Here is an 18,766-nt window from a genome sequence, read left to right as displayed (position 1 = left end):
CGAATCGATGTCGTGCGGTTTCGTTAGTTTGATCCATACAATCGAGGGTGTCAACAACCACCCAACACTGTAACTCGATGTTACGAGACTCATCCTCAAATAAAGAGGGAAGCCCCAACTACGAGTCCCGTGGAGTCAAATTAGGGAAGGATATCCCCATCCGGCCACAAGCCCACTACGCCATCACCTGCCCATGGTGACAGCTCAAAAAACGAGGGGGTAAAAGACTTTTTCACAAGGAAGAAAAAAAAAAGAAAAGAAAAGTCCTCGATGGACAGATGGGAAGAGAAGAAGCTGATGGGGGGACCTCCGTTTGGCTCCTCCCCCAAATTATATAACCTCCAACAATCATTACATTTTCCAAACAGTGATCTCACCAAAAAAATGAACTCCCAAAATTCCCCTTTTCTTCTTCTTCTTCTTCTTCTTCTCTCAAGTTCTTCTTTTGCTAAGCTTCACTTCAACTTTTACCAAAACTCATGTCCCAATGTTGAGTCCATAGTTAGAGGGGCTGTGAAGCAGAAATTTGAGCAGACTTTTGTGACTGCCCCTGCCACTTTAAGGCTCTTCTTCCATGATTGTTTTGTTAGAGTAATGCTTCTTATTCCCAATTTTCTTTTTCTTTTGTGTTGTTTTGATGAATTTTTGGCAGTTTTTTACTGTTTTTGCTCTGTTTAAACAGGGGTGTGATGCTTCTGTGTTGCTGCATTCTAATAACCACACTTCCGAGAAGGATAATGCCGATAATCTATCGCTCGCCGGGGATGGGTTCGACACCGTGATCAAAGCTAAGGCTGCTGTTGATGGCGTGCCGGGGTGTAAGAACAAGGTGTCATGTGCTGATATCTTGGCTTTGGCTACTAGAGATGTTGTAGTTTTGGTGAGTAAAAAGTGTGGATTGTTTTTGTTTTTGTCTGTCTTTGTCTTTTTTTCCACTTTTGAGTTGAGATTAGAGGGAAGGAATTGTTGGTCTTTCGCAGACGGGAGGGCCGAATTACGCGGTGGAGTTGGGGAGGCGAGACGGGCGGATCTCGACACGGAAGAGCGTTCGACACCATCTTCCCCAACCCGATTTTAAATTGGATCAACTAAATGCCATGTTTAAGAAACACGGTCTTACTCAAACAGACATGATTGCTCTCTCAGGTACAAGAAATAGGAAGCGAGAAGCAAGAAACAAGAAATGGAAAAGGAAAAAAAGTTGACCAATTGTGTTGTGTTGTGTTGTTTGACAGGAGCACATACAATTGGATTCTCACACTGCAAACACTTCACCAACAGACTATACAACTTCCACAGCAAAAACAGGATCGATCCGACGTTCAATTCTGGATACGTGAACGAACTGAAGAAGGAATGCCCGAGAAACGTAGATGAGAGAATCGCGGTGGATATGGACTCGACATCGTCGTTCACATTCGACAACGTGTACTTCAAGAACCTGCAGATGGGGAAAGGGCTGTTCACCTCAGACCAAGTGTTGTTCAGTGATCCAAGGTCAAGAAAAACTGTGAACCAATTTGCTTCCAACAACTCAGCTTTTGAGGAGGCGTTTGTGATTGCCATGACAAAGCTTGGGAGAGTAGGGGTAAAAACTAGAAACCAAGGAGAGATCAGAAATGACTGTTCTTCAATCAACTAAATCATCCTTCTTTCTTTAACCATCCACTAATAAATGGTAAGAAAAATTCATTTCAAAGAAAGCTCGATATGTATTCAGATAGTTTGTTCCATTTTCGCCGTGTCAAATATGGTTTGATACCTTTTGTTGTTGCAGGAAAGAACAAGTGTAGTTGAAAAACATCATTTATTCAGATCGAGATATGTCTGTCTTCTCTTTCTTACTTTCTCTCTTTTCCTGTTTCGTCACCCCAACCGACGAAGAGGACTATTATTTAGATTCCAGGAATTCTTTTAACAATTATTTTTCTTATTAATTTTTTATATTTAAAAGAAGAGGTATCACTTCCAACAGAGAAGCATAATTGGCACAGAAGCAGCCCAATCAAAGAGGAATGTCTTAATTATGCCTTACAACTCATGAGAATGGGTAAAAGTGTCAAAAAAGAGAATGAAGAGTAGATGGAAAGAAGATCCAATTTTTCAAACACATATATAATAATAACTGAATTCATCAAAGTGGGCAAACAAAAGAGTTTTATTCTCCCCATTCTCCCTTACTTTTAAATTATTCTAATCTCGACTTAGATTTCATTAGTAGAACGTGGAGGGAAAAGAAAAGATCGTAAGATCTTATTTTTTTTTCACTAAAATGAATAGACGTCAAATTTTTAGTAGTGGTAGGTAGAAGATTCGGACTTAAAACTAGCGGCAAATCACATGGAGAAGTAATATAAAAAAATGAAGAGAGAATTGGCAGGAACAGCAAATGGACAAAACAGGAGGCAGTGGCCTAAATTATTAGTGCTCAGCCACTGAATAAAGAGACAGCCAAAAAAGAAAACCAGCTATTCAGTTGAAAGTTGCTGACAGAATTATTATTTGTTAAAAGAATGTGTAGTACTCAGTTAATGATATATACAAAGAGAGAGAGAAAAAAACAGCAATTAATTAAAAGGGAAAAAAATTCCTCTACATTGGCAGAAGATAAAACAATGGCTACAATTATTCGCTAAGGAAGAAACATTAAATCTAAGGAGGGAAAAATGTTGATGAGCTTCTCTTCAAAAAATGTGAGAAAACTCCGAGCTGCTCGTTAGACGGTATAATGTTGGTGAATCGTGTCGATGTCCAATCCCTTCAACTTCACCACCGACTCGACCCGACCCTTAAGAGTATGCAACTCGCGGAGCCTGAAAAAGTACAAAGATTACAAAAAGTTCACTATACTATGCACAAGTACTTCACTTAAAAGCACTTTTGGGAAGAGGAATAAAATTTGGTAGTACCTTGCAATTTCAGCCCGACGTCGGGCTTGCTCGGCGATCTCCGAAAGCTCACCGTAGTTACCCCTATCAGAAGTAAGGTTGTTGGGTTGGGGTGGTTGAAGACCATGGATGGTCCTTTGGGTGGTAGCCCACTGAGCTTCTCTCTCTTCTTTGCCATAATCTTTCTTTGTTGTGAAAGCAGTCTATGATGAGAGAGAGAGAGAGAGAAATGAATGGGAAATGAGAATGTGTTTCATGATTATTACAATGGAAAAAGAAAGTAAAAAAGTACCTTATTTTGCAAAAGATTATTCCAGGCCCTTCCACTGTGAACATAGCGAATGGCAAATTTGAGAAGATCAAGAGGGATATATGTTACCAAACTATAGAGCCAGATCACACCAGCCCATCCCCAGCCGGCTCCTTTTATCCTTGCAAATTCCCAATTTGCATACACTGCTATTAATGTTGCTACCTGTAATATACAAACAATTTCTTGCTTATCAAAGTAGATTTGAGGAGTTATCATCTCAGAAAGTATACCACAAACAATTGAATTATTGAAATCGTCGATATGGATATGGTGACATGTCATTTTCTAAAAATATAGGACACTGAACGTGACAACGACAATGACATGTTTATTAAAATATACAAATTTTTGTACTATTTATGTCGCTTTATTGCGCTGACACATGCTTTGTATCAGATCATATTCCTTTTGTAAACTAGTGTGTGACATATTATACATCTATTGAGCTAACAAGAATCTGATACATGTCCGATAAGTGTCAGAGTACCATATCCAACACGAACACGTGACTCAAACTGAAGTGTTTGTGCTTCTCATGTTAACCATCTGTGTGAAGTAAATGCTGAGGATAAGGTTATAACTTGTTTGATAGTTTGAACAGAAAATGAGTAGTTACCAGCTGGGCAATTATGAAAGCACTCACTAAGAGCAGTCCAGGACGTTCGACAAAGGACCAACTTCGAGACCTTGTGACGAAGATAAGGGCCTGACTCACGATACTAACTTGTAGGTACAATGCTGCCATCATTGCCTCGTCGTTGTTCCTCAGGGATTGTACATGAAACTTGTTCTGCATAAGGAAATTGGAATACAGACATGACTTAGATCAGAATAACAGATGTATGTTGCAAGAACTGCGGTAGACTTCCAATGGATGATCTAGATGTTGTATATTCATACCGAGAAAAAGTCGGTATCTCTCACGATCCAGAAGAATATCACTGTCATCAGTGCCAAGTATCCTCCTAACACAATGCCAGTAGCGAAAATTTCCTTCAACTTCCAGCTGTCCGGCAGAGGAGAAGGCTTAACTCGATCCTTAGAAATGGTCATGATTGTTCCTAGAAAATGGTAGAAAACTTAAATTGCTGGTGCATAAAAATCATAGAAAATACAAGTGCATGATATCAACATTTTTGGTAACCATACCATCGTTTAGAATTGCTATAATTAAAACCATGAATGGAGCGAAATCAAACTTCCAAATCAAAGCAATCAACATAAAACCAAACTGCAAAGGGAAAAAAAAAAGGAGTTATAAGTTTCCAGTTGATATAGATTAATAATAACACTAAATATTTTTTTCTATTTTCATTGTATTTACCACTATACGAATGGTGATGGAAACTGCATAAATCTACACAAAAACAATGAATGGGATAAGTTGAATGTACATAATCAAGTAAATCTAATATGATTGGATAATGTAAATGATAAACTAACGGTATAGTTCTTCATCCTCTGAAAAATAGCCCTGCTAGTCAGTACAGCACTGATAATGACACTTAATCCCGGTTCAGTGAGGACGATGTCGGAAGCGCCCCTAGCTGCATCAGTTGCATCAGCAACAGCAATTCCAATATCAGCTTTCTTTAGTGCAGGGGCATCATTTACACCATCTCCAGTCATTCCACAAATGTGTTTCCTCTCCTGTAACCTTTTTACAATTTCATATTTGTGTTCTGCCATATGCAAAAAACGTTAAGGAAAGCAATGTGTGACACTGGATATATAGGAGAACTTTGCCATCACAAACATATAGATATTTCTTCAATCATTAGAGCAGGATCATTTCTTATTATCTAGCAATGCAAGCTATACTATTTAAGAAAAAGGAAGTTGCAGAACCCACCTGGAAATACACCAGCAAATCCATCAGCCTTTTCAATCAACTCATCCACAGGAAGGGTATCTGCTGATCTATCTCTACCTTGACTAAGTAATGAAGAAGAAGGGTACATATTTGTTCCCATACCAAGTCTCCGCCCAGTTTCCTTGGCAATGGCCAGTTGGTCCCCTATATTTACAGACTCATTCAAATGCTTTGTATATCATAGAAATTATAAATACAGTGATATTTACTTTGCACATACCAGTAATCATCTTGACATTTACTCCAAGGTTCAAAGCCCTTCTGATGGTTTCTGCACTATCATGCCTTGGAGGATCAAACAGAGCTAACAAACCAACAAGTTGCCACGGTTCTCCTGGACTTTCTTTGGTTCTCTCAGGTACTTTCTGTGGATCAGAAGCTAAATAATAAGCTTAAAGAACAAGTTTTGATATTGATAATTCATAATATGAGTGAAGGTTAACATTTGAAAACCTGTCTAGCAACACCCAGGGATCGGAGTCCGCATTCAGCAAACTTATCAATTACTCCATGAACTCGTTTCCTGACGACTTCACTGGAATTGCAAAGGTTTAAAATCTGTTTCAAACAAGGATAAATGATAAAAATACATATCATTATTTTTTGAAAAAAAAAAAAAATTTGTACCAATCAAGAATACAAAGATAGACAACTTTACCTGCTCTGGAGCACCTTTGCTAACTCGGTGCCAGTTATCATTAGAATCAATATAAGTCAGAGCAGTTCTCTTATCTACAGGGTTGAATGGGAAAAAATGAACCTCTCTAATACCAGCTCGTGCCTGCATAATTGTGTCATGCACAATCATGTAAATTCTGATTATAAATCTTTAACTCAATTTGAGATAGAGATGGAAAAAACAGAAATCATCAACTAAAACTACCTCTTTTGGATCTGCTAACATTCCAACAATAGCAGCATCAATGGCATCCTGGTTTTCTGTTCTAGAAGCCCTTCCTGCAAGAAGGAGAACATGTTCTGCGTCGACATCCTCCACAAAGACTTCAATCAAGGTTTTGTCAACAGTGAGCTTATTCAAGGTTAATGTTCCAGTCTTGTCACTGCAGAGGACATCCATGCCTGCCATCTCCTCGATGGCAGTCATGCGCTTGGTAATTGCGCCTTGCTTCGAAAGACGGTGTGAGCCAATGGCCATGGTGACAGACAAAACAGTAGGCATGGCAATAGGAATTCCTCCGATCAAAAGCACCAGCAAATTGTCAATGCCGTCCCTATAGGCACGATGTTGTATTGGGTACATGACTATGATCTCAATAAAAATTCCAATAGCAATGGAGCAAATACAGAAATTCCCAATGGCAGTAAGAACTTTTTGGAAATGCCCAACTTGATTGGTGCTGTCCACCAAATGGGCAGCCTTGCCAAAGAAGGTATGCACACCAGTGGCAATCACTACTGCTTCAATTTCACCCTGTTTACACGTGGATCCTGAAAAAACTTCATCTGAAGGGTTCTTCGTAACAGGGAGGGATTCACCGGTTAAAGCAGATTGATCAATTTTCAAAGGGTCGCCCTCAAGAAGACGAGCATCCGCAGGTATGATGTCTCCTAGTTTGATACTTATTATATCTCCAGGAACCAGAATAGCAGCATCTTGCTCACTCCAACGACCATCTCTGAGAACCTAGTTATACACCACACAAGGACAGAAATAAGAGTGAATTTAGCTAAAAGAACTTTCTGCCGTTGGATGCAAATGATTATCAAACAACGATGGTGTTTAGTATGTTTCAAACCTTAGTTTTGGGAGCAAGACCGGCCATAAGGGCGGCAGCTGCATTGCCTGCGTTGTTTTCTTCAATAAAGCTGATGGTTGAGTTGATGAAAAGTAGGGCAATGACGCCCACGAAATCCTGCCAGTCTGGAGGCCTTCCACCGCCGTTTGCTAAGACAATAGCCATTATAGCCGCTGCTTCCATGACCCAAGATAGGGGATTCCACATAAATCCTAGAAATTTGAGAACTTTGCTCTCCTGCTTTCCGAGAAGTAAAAATAAACCACAATAAATTGATTTGGAACAATAACGTAATTCTTTACTAGTAATTTCACTTGTTCCAAAGTAATTATTAATAATAATAAACTAGTAATTTCACAGAGATGAGACCTTTTTCTCTTCGAGTTTGTTGGGTCCAAAAACTTGAAGCCGACTGGCTCCTTCCTCTGAAGTGAGACCTTCTCTTGAGCATTTTAACTTATCGAACACTTCGTTGATTGGAATACGTTCCTGTAAACAAAAATATGGATCGGTTTATAGTTCATGAAGGCATATACATCGCGAACTTGCATTAGAAGTTGTTCAAGTTTAATCACTTATATATGCATTTGCATACAACGTCCAAAACTAATGAAATCAAGGACAAGGAAGATATTCACACGAAACGCCGCCGTTTTGCAACTCCTTAAAACATCAAATATTAACAGAAGGAAAGGAAGAAGAATAATAAAGAAAACCCTATAATATTCTATTCTACTCAGCCGCTGGAATTACTTTAGCAAACACTAAACCATTAAGTACGTCACAGATTTCAATTCCTCGTCACATTTGACAACCACAAATCCTCGCATTGTTTATTTTTCGATCAAATAAATATAAAAAACTCAAGCAGCCGCCAATGCAATAACAAAATTCCAAAATCTCAACTCTCATCATCGGATATTCAATGAAGTCAAACAATCCAATAAACCAGACAAATAACCAGTTCTCGAAAGAATAAACAACAAACAATAAAGAAAAAAAAACAGAAAAAGCTATTCGCTGAACCTAAAACGCCATGCAAAACACATACAACAGTAAGATCATCAACGTCTCCGGCATATGATACATCAAAAACCTTCGTGATGCGAAATTTTCTCGGGAAACAAACAGAAAACAGGAAGAAAAAGGCGAGAAGAAAGTGGAGGTACCAGATCGACGGACTCGTTTCGAATCTCTTGGAGAGTGATAGCGTTGTTGTTCGCCATTTCAAATCGTGAGTGAGTGATCGGAGAAGTGCAAAAGCGTTGTGTGAATCTGGAACGCTATATATAGGAATCTGAGAAGTAATCCTGAAAGGAAAACAGAATGAGAATCATTTATCCTATTATTCCTTAACTATACTATGAAACCATTTATCGTAGACGGAGCAAAAACCCAACCTAATATGCTACTTCAAATTTGTAATATAATTTTTAAATTTAAAGTAAATTGTTTTTCTTAATTACAGTAATGTAAATGCTAATTATGATACAATAATGTAAATGCTAATTAATGAGTATTTTTAAATTTTCATGAAAATCTTTTAAATTATCTTAATTTATTTACCTTTTTTTTTCCTCTTATTTACAAATGAAATCTTTCAATATCTCTTAAAATTCTGCCATAAATGTATTTTATTAACTAATTTGTATTAGTTTTAACTCTTAAAAAAAAACACTTTAAATTTTTCCCATCTTATAAAATATTGTCAACAATAATGTAAAAAGTATATATTATTAAAATTAACAAATACTTGAAAGAGTCTTTTAAAAATCAAAATTATATTTAAAGTTAAGTATGGCACGAAGAAATATTAAATGAGTTGGCAATATAATCTATTGAAAAGATATATATTTTAATGAAATGAAATTACATTTATTTTCTGCATAAATAAAATGTACATAAAATAGTATATGTTAAATTTTATAATTTTGTCTGTAAAGAATTGCAAGAATAGAAGGCTAAATATATGTGTTTAATGGCTAACGTTGGAAAGTTTTTTTCTTTTTTTTCAATTTAGTCACCATAGTTTAAAAAGTTTAAATTTAATCATTTATAATTCAACCATTTTTAATTTAGTCTTTTGTAATGGATGAATGTTAAAATTGCTGATAAATTTTACATTGTAGATTACTAATTAGTAGATGGGTATAACGTCAAAGGATAAAAAAGATAATCAATAATGAAACTTAAGTTTATCTTAAGTTTTCGCCTCATAACATCTTTCTTCCTCTAAGTTATCGCCAATTTGTCATAAATTTATTATCAACTAATTTTAATATGAAAAATTAATAGTACGTTGAGATGACTTTAAAATTAATAGTACGTTGAGATGACTTTTGAATAATAATATTTTTCCTACAAACAGTTTTAAAAAAATGATTAAGAGTGTGTTTGGATTAACTTCCTGCCTAATTTTGGAGAGTGTTTTTCTTTAATTTATAATGTTTTGTAACAACTAAAATAACTTCTAAATTAATCAACTTCATTTACAATCAATTTTATTTTTTTTACATTATCACTTTGAAGTTGATTATTCAAAAAGTGATGGACTAAAAATCACTTTAGAATCATTTTATGATTATTTAATATTTGTAGAATCGCGGTGCAACCAAACAAACTAGTAATTAAAATCATTCTTAAAAAAAAGTCAACCAAACACACACAATTATTTTAATCAAAGCTATTTGTATTAAAAAAAAAAGAAATAATATATGTATGAAAAAGGATTAAATTAAAAAGTATGCCAAACTCACTTTTTTTAAAATGTATGCATGAAAAATAGTTTAGCTGAATTAGTTAAGACTAGCTGATTTATTGGAGGCCTCTTTCAGCATCACAAATTTTTTTGCTTTTTCGATCGCAAGTATCTTAACAATATTTCCGTTATGAAAGACTAAGCAAAAAAAACTTTTAGATTGTTGAATAACAAACGAAATAATAAAGAAACATAACCATCATAGTATTTTAAAATTAAAAAAAGGAAGGGTGGTTATTGGATCAATTATTGCTCTTGTCTAATAGATCCTCTATTTTCTATTCCTTCGATGAAAGGTAAAAAATAATTTCATTGTGAAGCCGTATGCAAGGATGTTTGTACGATTGCGGTTGAGATATCCATAATTAAATTTACCCAATATCGACGTTATTGAATGATGATTTATTCATTCTTAACAAAAATACCTATTTGACTAAAAAGTTATAAGTCAAATCATTACTCACACACATGATGTGTTGTTGTATTAAAAAAGAATTAAATTAGGTACAGTGAACTTCTAAATTTTACGCACAATCTCTCTCTCGTTCCCAAGTCAAGTAAGCACAAGATGACAAAAGGAAAGGAAAGATGAAAATGAAATAGTCACGGGTAGGGGTGAACATCGATCAATCCGAGACCACAAACCAACCATTCGATTTCGATTGATTGAAAATGAAGAAATTTTTAAGTTTTGTACTACCCGATCAACTGTCCCTCAAACAGTTAGTTAGTCGTCAATTTTTTGGGAAACATAAGAGGACGAGAGACACGATATGAGAGATAGTAGGAGGTCGGAGAGGGCCACGTGATACGAAAGAGGAGATTTTTTTATTTTTATTTTTATTTTTATAATCAACCGATCTGGTCGAAATGAAACTTTCCAGCTACTCCAACCGACCGACCAACGGTTTTTTTTTTGTAATGTTAAAAACCAACCCCAACCCAATATGGGGTCTAAACCGATCGACCGATCAAATTTATTTGTTCACCACTAGTCATGGGGATAGAGAAGCCCAGATAGAGGGGGAGAAATTTTGAATTTTAGCCCACAAATTTTTCACAATTTAAATACACAAAGCTTTGGTGTTGCTTATTCAAAAGCTGATTCTATGATATCTAAGCTCTGTACATCCTCCGTACAACTAATCAAACTACTGATGATACAAACAATACAGCCTTCCTTCAGCTATGCTTCAAAAATATTCATCAAAACAAACTACGTTCTCACCTCCTCATATTCGTTCTCCTTTATCCGCTTTAGTTTCTTCGTTTACCTCGTCGAAGATAAGCCGTTGCGCTTCAGTTTCTTCGTTTACCTCGTCGCAGATAAGCCGTTGCCCCGCTCTTGCCCACTGATGCACTGCTCTGTAAGCTTGGCTTCTCTACGTTATTAACTTTACCACCATCAGTTTTTTCCTTGCTAGCAGTTGCACCATTTTCTTCTGGCAAGATCTTGCCAATATCGTTTCCTTCTGATGGAACTTTATCGGTATATTCAACCACATTTGGAACCTCCATGGATGCTTCACTTAATAGCTCGCATCGCTCCTCCACAGGCGGCCCTTTCGCCTCATGGTCATGACCTGATGAATTATTTTCCTCAACTATTTTGTTGTCTACGACAAGTTCCCCAGAAGAACTGCCATGCAAGAAGAGAAAATCAACCATTATACCGAATTAACTCAATTCAAGCGTCGGGAGAGATGAGACATTGGGATACCTGGGTACCGGAGAAAAACCGTTGGCCAGTCCTGCAACTTCATGTACTGTAGAGCAGTCTCTCTCGTCTAAACTTGAATTAGATACTGCATAGAGAAGGCAAATACAATTTACCAATTAATTGCTAGTGCAGGTGCAGCATACCAAAGTTTTTGCTTCTCTTAATATTTTCATTCTTATAGTTATAGTTTTTTTCTGCCTAGATCTACTTGTTCGTGCTCCAATAAATCCTATGGAACTACTGGTTAATCCGACAACATCAGAAAAATGAGGAACGTTATACCGACTACGTACCTTTCCTCTCAGTTGTAGGATTGGTTTGCAAATCCTGCAAGGGAATAATTGAACCGAATCAAATATCTACAAAGATCAATAAACAATGTACTTATAAGAGGGTTAGCAAAATTTTCATATAGCAAACATGGAGTTAATAATTCTTGACACGGCCGAACATGTGCATACGACAAGCAAGAAATAATTAGCAAAAGCCCAAAAGTATCTAATCTTATTTAGATATGGCAATAACAGAATACAAGCCACCCAGCCAATTCGAGAGGGCTGCTCACTAGATTCTGGAACCTAAAACTAACTATAACTGTCAAGTACATAATTTCCCATTTTGCCCCTCCTAGCATATAGGTTCACAACTGGAGGCCTAACAATGCCCTTTTGGGCGTCTGTTACCTTATCCTGTTGCACAATAATGGTGGTTGTATCGAGCAGGCAGGCTCCATTTTCAGACACGTCTTGTGTGATCTTCGACTCTGAGGAGTGCAAATGAGGTCCAATGTTTAGGGAATTCCAAGTTACAGAAAAAATTAAGAGAACTTTTATTATCTTCTAAAAAAATGAAATTGTAGGATTCACAGTGTCAGTGATGCTTACCTGATAAGTTATGAGTGGCAGTATTGTCTGCAGACCAATACAATGGTTTATCTATTAACTTCGCAGCATGCTGCATTTTATCTTCACTATGAATTTTCGGGTTGTCAGAATGTACAGAACTCAAGTTACTTTTGTAGTCTGAAGTAAGTGAAGACCAATCGAGTTTGGCTGATGGGAGAGTTCTTAGCATTTCCTCAGTTGCTCTTGACCGCACGCGTCGTATCTCCTCCTGGATGTTCCAAGATCCACTGGCAGGAGATTCCCTTTTCATCTGCATTTCAATATCAACAAACAGGTGATGGGTTGTGTTACAGAAATATACATGCTCATGTTCTTAAAAGCATGTATTTTAATTTTTAGACAAACGATAAGGATATGGAAGGGGAAAACCACAACATTCTACCTACGGGCAAATTTGTTGGTCCTCTAGGTATACTACTACCATTTTAAGAAACTTGAAAATATACATCGATTGAACTTTCATATGGCCTCGTGACTTGAAACAGCGACCATCCAATTAACAGCAAAATTTCCTTTTCAGTCGCTATGAAAAGGCAACAGAAGCAAAAACTAAAAAAAAATTGTAACATAGGGGAAAATGTTTTTGTGAAGGGTTGTGAGTGTCGTTCGATGGGTAAAACGGTACCTTAGATGAAGACAGTGGATTTCCAGTAATTGAATATGATGTTTCTTCTTTGAAAAGCTGTAACCCTAATGGTGAAGGAGATTTAAACTCAAAATTATTCGAGGAAGGAGAGGCCCATGGAGGACGTGCCCGCATGTATGATTTGGCTACATCCACAGGTGAACCCATTTCTTCGTCGTTAGCCTGCAGCAGCATATACTTCAATATTCCAAGAAACCAATATAAAAGGATACATACCAACGCTAGATTTAGTATTACCACCACATCAATCTACTATCATCATTGTTGTTCAACATTAGCGAGTGATGAATACTTGAAAGAGGAGAAGTAGTTAGCACTAGCAGTGAATGTATGAGATGAAACCTTTGTAAATAAGTGTAAGTTTGGCTTAAGTTTGATTGAAGAAATAAGCTGGAAGTTTAGTTCAATCAGCCAAAAGCAAATCAGATGTCTATATACAAACCCTTCCCTATACAATGTAATATTTCACTTTGGGGGAAATTATGGGGGGAAAGTGTTGAAAGGGAAAAGGAAGAATAAAGTCGAAGAGAATAATATTGTATGTAAGAAACCAGTTAAAAGAAGCTTGAGTAACAACTAACAAGTAATAATCAAACTTATGTATGGCAATTAGCACATGTTCATGCATGCAAATAAATCGTTTGCTCGGAAAAAGGAGTCCATGACAAGGGAACTTATAAGAATCTTGAACTGTAATGTAAATGAAAATTGCACCCACTACGTGATTATTCATGTGCCATTTAAGAACAGCAAAATAAAGAATCACAAACCACTGTCAACATCGTGGAATTCAAGGTGCATGGCCCATGATCCATGTCCGATGTCGAACTAGATCCCAATCCCAATCGTTTTTCATTCAACCATTTTTTTGCCTCAAGAATTGCTGTGCTGCAGACTGCAGGCCTGTCATTATCTGTACCAATTTGTACACAGCTTAGTCTGGTAATGAAGTTTAAATTCTCGTTCAGAGATAAACATTTTTGTTTTTCTAAATATAAACATGAGTCATTAGTTGCATGAAATTAAAATTGTGGTTTATAGGAAATTGGAAGGTCAACCATTAATTAACAGTACCACTATCAACTGCTCTGTTTGATATTTCAGTCAGCCTTCCTGCAGCCTCAGCATCAATGGTTTGAAATTCTACAACCCTTGATTCAATTATCTGAAATAACTTGTCACGCTCTGCCCTGCTTGAATGTAAGTGAGAACAAATCAGAAGTCACTAGTAACAAATAACTGAAGGTTATCTTTTTAGTGGTAGTTCAAAAGAAAATACCTAGCTCTATTTAGTGTCATTTGTCACTCAAGAACTAAACTATTTAACCATGAGAACATCAACCATTGAACATATAGAAAATTTGGTTTGAACGGGAACAACAACTGATTTCAGCATGTGCAGGAAGTTTAAGACTCTAAAGAAACCGAAAACCATAGCCTTCATCATCAAGATAAAAGCGATAGCAATCTAGTAAAACCAAGATAAGCATTGTTAATCACAGGAAACAAAATGAAGATTCCTTTTTCCTGTTAATTGATAGAGAATTACATGAGAATGTCTGAATCAGGTACATGATACATCAGCACAATGGCTTGATTATAGTGAAAATTTGATATAATCACAACATGAAACAAAGAACAAGTTTCGACATAACTCCTCAAAATATTATTGCCGTACCTAGAGAAGGTCTCCTGCATCAGTAGCTGTTCAATTAAATGTTTGCTATCTTTCTTCTGTGGTGGAAAGTCCTTCCTAAATAAATCAACCGTCTCCGATGTCCCATTCTTCCAAAAAAACAATGTCAATCAGACATGATATTGAAATCTAAAAATCAAATACCATAATTCATAGTATCACTTTGATTTTGTCACATTTTTTTTTATAAGAAATTTTGTCCCGTATATTCTATTCACATAGCTATCACGTTGACTCGAGAATAGATCTTCTGTTCATGTATTTCATTAATTTGTATACCCTCCCCTCGTAGCACTGGCTGAAGATTAATATGAGCTTCAAACCATATAGTATTACGCTGCATCACTTAATCATGAGACCTCTTTCTTTCACCATGAGAAGAATTAAAATAAGGATGATGGTATAAAAACATGATGTTACAACACAATCACATATTAAACTCGATAGAATGTCTGCTAGACTATTGACATATTCTTTACATTACCAACATAACAAATTGCCCGATAGTGAGACAAGCAACCTAATTTCAATTTTATGAGACAAAAACCTAAACGAGTGCATAATTTTACATCTAAATTATTTACCTTCTTCACCCCTTCAGCTCCCTGGAAGAAATGATTTTCATCGTGATCATCAACTTCAACATCATCCTCTGTTAAAATCAGATACAACAGATCTTTAAAAGAGCCATATAAGTAAAACTAAATGCAGAGAACTTGCAGCTCAAATGAATAATGAAACCATACAACTCCTATGTATTGAAACTGAAATCAAATTCAACTTAATTTTGCTTAAAATCTAATGTTAAAAGAATAAATGGATAGATATCAATCTAACTTTCTTCAAATCTCATGAATTCACACCATTTATCAATTCCACTATCCTCAGCCATACTTGCTTCAAACATTAATGATTAAACATAACACCATCAAGTTCCCCATCCAAGAACTATAACTTGTGTTTTCCTTTATATAATGCCTAAGTTTAGTACTCTTTTACTACTGACCTAGCTATTTTTTAGGAGTGGTTTACAGTTTACAACCTCGTGGTGGTGCTATACTTATAGCAAATTCTTTTGTAATTATCCTCTCCCTATGATTCTTCAAGATTGGAAGACTTTCATTTCTAGCTCTTTTGGGAGGGTTATCTCCTCCCCGCCCTTAGGTTGTCTCTTTTTCGTTGCTTAATACAATTTTCAGGGCTCTTATTAAAATAAATTATAAAAAAAGGGGTTCAATACCGTTTCTACTTCTAATCTTCTCAAAACAAACTTGAATTTGGCAGCACATCAAATAAGCATCAAAATTTAACGAAGGGTGGTATTGTCTTTTTGACATTAGAAGACATTAATTTTCAATTATTTTCCCAAGAGAGGCTACATTTCCTTTCATGACTAAGAATCCCCTCACGCCTAAGCATTTTTACTGTAAGAACTTAGTGGTGTTTGCTTCTGCACATCGTAAAGCCATGAGGCACAATCTAATGGGAAAATGGTTCAAGCCAAGCAAGCTAGTAGAGGAAGACTCCATAATAACGTCTTGGACATTCCACTTTGGGCCCCAGAGAAAACCCTAAATGGATGTCCAAGTTTATTTTCTCACCTCTTATGATTGCTGGGCACTAGAGAGTTTCATTACTCTTCAGGAGATTTCTACTTTTGTCATAACTGATTCTTCTTGGGGTGTATTCTTATAAGCTCCCCAAAGGGAGTATAGGTTCTTGATTGTAAACTTTGGTGGAGCAGGAAAAGCGTTATTTTATTAATGATCAAAAAGTGTACAAAAAGGGGAAGCCTAGCCTTTATATATAGGCTTAGCTTATGGGTCAACAGGCTTTAATTACAATAATGGCCAACTAAAGTTAACCCCAGTAACTACCTAATAACCCAACTAATTCTAAAAAACAAAATACTTAAGCTAAAATACAAAGAAAGCCCTAACATTTAAACACCTAACAAACTACTACATCAAACTTTCATTAAAATAATTATAACAAAAATGCAGTCTCCTGTTCTAAAATAGATCATGTTTCAGTTGACATCATGACATGACCTTGAAATACAAGTCAGGGGCTCAGTTGAAGTAGTAGCACGGTTCAAATCTGAAACCATATGGTTGGAAACTTAGAATTGCACTCTTACTAATAGTTTTAGTACGCAAATTCATGACAGAGCAAGCACGCGAGAAAACTAAACCAACTAGGAAAATGAAATATATCGGCTAATTAAGCATCCTAAATAAGGATCAAATTTTCCCATCAGGAAAACACATCATACAACTAAAAACTAGAATTCAATTAACCAACGCCACATCATTACCTCCCAATTTCATCTTCTAGCATCCTTAACCAGACTTACTGAGTATACTTAACAGCAAACACCATTAAGTTCACGAAATGTAGTTCACTTCTTTCAAGTACTTCCTCCCTCTCCCATTCAACTTCAAGGTTCGAAGTTCAAACTACATTCCATCTTTCTAAATCTATTGCCTAAGTTCAGTACTCTTTCCACTTCTCATTTCCTCAAAACAAGCTTACATTTCGCAGCACACCAAACAACCACTCCAATCCATATAATTAACATACACAAAAATTCAGTTCAGTCAAACCAACCTGAATCACCGTCCGAAGAGGAGGAGTCGGAGTCGGAAACGAAGACAGAAGAGAGCAACTTTCCGGCGCCGGAAGCAATGGTTAGAGTAGGCGAGAAAATGAACCTGGATATCCAACTAGGGTTTCCTCCAGCGCCCAAATTCGAAAGTCCAGGACGTTCGTAAGGATTCTTCCTACTCCGAGCTCGCCTAGCTCGAACAATTTTCCCGCCGGATCGTGACCCGGTGATGTCGCGGTACGAAGGAACAGCCGCCATCGAAGTTACCTTACAGAGTTCGCAGTCAAAGAGAAGAAGACCCTCGCTCAGGCGAGACTGTGAGAGGAGTTTGTTTTTCCAGTTACGGAAAAAAGAAAAGTAGCCCTCTCCGGGAAAAATAAATTGAAAATTAACTCCTTGTAATGTGGAAAAGACAATAGTACCCTTCCCGCGATTTTTATTTTGTATCTTGCAGCTGGATTTTTTGAGGGGCTATGTAGTAAATTCGATTTCGGGTTTGATATCTTTGCAAACGTTCAATCGTGTTTCCATTTTGATGCTGTGCGTTGTTCAACGTTTTTACAGTGATTTCCAAAAAGGGTTTGTATTATAAATTTAATATCTATAACTTTTATGGCTGTGTTTTGTCTTTGAATTTTACAAAATTGTAATTACACCCTGGACTTTTGAGATTAATTCTAGTTAATCTCTCCCGTTTAAATAACAAATTACGATTCGCCACGTGGCACTTAATAAATCAGGTGGATAAAGAAAAAGGTATGAGTTTGATAATTTAATAAGGTAAATTAAATACCTTTTGCATCGATTTTTCTTTTTTTTTTAAGGAATTTGCATCGATATTTTATACCTTATTTTATCGCATTGATGATTTACCAACTATACAAAAATTATTACTTGTAACGCGTTTAACCATGTTTAATTATTATTTTGATATCTGTATTTTCAATTTTAGTCCCTATTCTTAAACATATTTATTCTGATCTTTGTAATTTTTAAAAGTGATTATTTTGGTTTCAATTTTTTTAGTACAATATGTGAGGCGAGAGATCGAGCTCACAAGTTTTGACATATTTTGGTCTCAATTTGAAAACTATATTTCCATCATATCTTCAAATAGAAGACAACATCAAATTCATAAAAATGAAGGACATTTTAGAGGGCTTGTATGACATTCAACAGAACCCACTACCTATATAATGGTGGAAACAGATCATGTTTGAGCAATTCTAATGCTAAACGGAGGGGAGAATGAACTCACAGAGGCTAAACAGCTTGCTGAGCTTTAAAATTATCGCGAGTTTCATTCACGTTCAACGACAAGCCAACCAAGTGGCACATGCACTAGCTCAAAGAGCTTCATCAAGGAAAGAAGATGAACGTTCGGAAGGAGAGAGTTTTTCCTTCCTTATTAGAATGTTTGGCTGAGACGGTTTGTGAGATTGTCTCATCGTTAGAAAGGAAAAATATTTAAAGAAATATTTTGAAAGTATGAGTACAAAGTGAACACTAAAACTTAGTAGAATAAAAATTGTAAGTTGAACGCAACCATATCAAAATTTAAAGATTAACTTTATAATCTTAAAACAACATAGTACAAGTTTA

General features: G+C 36.2%; 3 protein-coding genes across 5 annotated transcripts; 1 reads left to right on the top strand and 2 right to left on the bottom strand.

The window, feature by feature from the left end:
- Positions 1-351: 351 nt before the first annotated feature.
- Positions 352-1,844, top strand: LOC111019293 (peroxidase 16). 2 transcript variants are annotated; one of them, XM_088119697.1, is made up of 4 exons: positions 352-591; positions 683-880; positions 954-1,146; positions 1,236-1,844. In XM_088119697.1, exons 1-4 carry the CDS (start codon positions 385-387, stop codon positions 1,640-1,642), a joined length of 1,005 nt encoding a protein of 334 aa, XP_087975823.1. In that variant the 5' UTR covers positions 352-384; the 3' UTR covers positions 1,643-1,844. The 2 variants fall into 2 exon arrangements, with proteins under 2 accessions (XP_087975823.1, XP_022151366.1); XM_022295674.2 differs by having other exon boundaries at positions 354-591; positions 981-1,146.
- A 627-nt stretch (positions 1,845-2,471) lies between these two features.
- On the bottom strand, positions 2,472-8,141 carry LOC111005851 (plasma membrane ATPase 4). Its single transcript, XM_022277542.2, has 16 exons — positions 8,001-8,141; positions 7,201-7,320; positions 6,832-7,068; positions 5,958-6,719; positions 5,733-5,855; positions 5,528-5,632; positions 5,295-5,439; positions 5,054-5,218; positions 4,645-4,883; positions 4,526-4,558; positions 4,351-4,432; positions 4,102-4,262; positions 3,818-3,991; positions 3,181-3,363; positions 2,910-3,091; positions 2,472-2,813 (listed from the first exon to the last, which is right to left on the bottom strand). Exons 1-16 carry the CDS (start codon positions 8,055-8,057, stop codon positions 2,717-2,719), a joined length of 2,865 nt encoding a protein of 954 aa, XP_022133234.1. The 5' UTR covers positions 8,058-8,141; the 3' UTR covers positions 2,472-2,716.
- A 2,452-nt stretch (positions 8,142-10,593) lies between these two features.
- On the bottom strand, positions 10,594-17,510 carry LOC111010755 (flocculation protein). 2 transcript variants are annotated; one of them, XM_022284292.2, is made up of 11 exons: positions 17,167-17,510; positions 15,141-15,208; positions 14,539-14,645; positions 13,935-14,053; positions 13,631-13,773; positions 12,840-13,022; positions 12,194-12,464; positions 11,993-12,072; positions 11,603-11,636; positions 11,310-11,394; positions 10,594-11,228 (listed from the first exon to the last, which is right to left on the bottom strand). In XM_022284292.2, exons 1-11 carry the CDS (start codon positions 17,420-17,422, stop codon positions 10,889-10,891), a joined length of 1,686 nt encoding a protein of 561 aa, XP_022139984.1. In that variant the 5' UTR covers positions 17,423-17,510; the 3' UTR covers positions 10,594-10,888. The 2 variants fall into 2 exon arrangements, with proteins under 2 accessions (XP_022139984.1, XP_022139992.1); XM_022284300.2 differs by having other exon boundaries at positions 13,935-14,050; positions 17,167-17,509.
- Positions 17,511-18,766: the final 1,256 nt, after the last annotated feature.

The sequence above is a fragment of the Momordica charantia genome (genome assembly GCF_013281855.1).
Source record: "Momordica charantia cultivar OHB3-1 chromosome 11 unlocalized genomic scaffold, Mcharantia_2.0 BLBB01000011.1, whole genome shotgun sequence".
In the NCBI taxonomy this organism is placed as follows: domain Eukaryota; kingdom Viridiplantae; phylum Streptophyta; class Magnoliopsida; order Cucurbitales; family Cucurbitaceae; genus Momordica; species Momordica charantia.
Note: the sequence above shows the minus strand (reverse complement) of the source record. Positions and strands in the feature narration are given on the sequence as shown.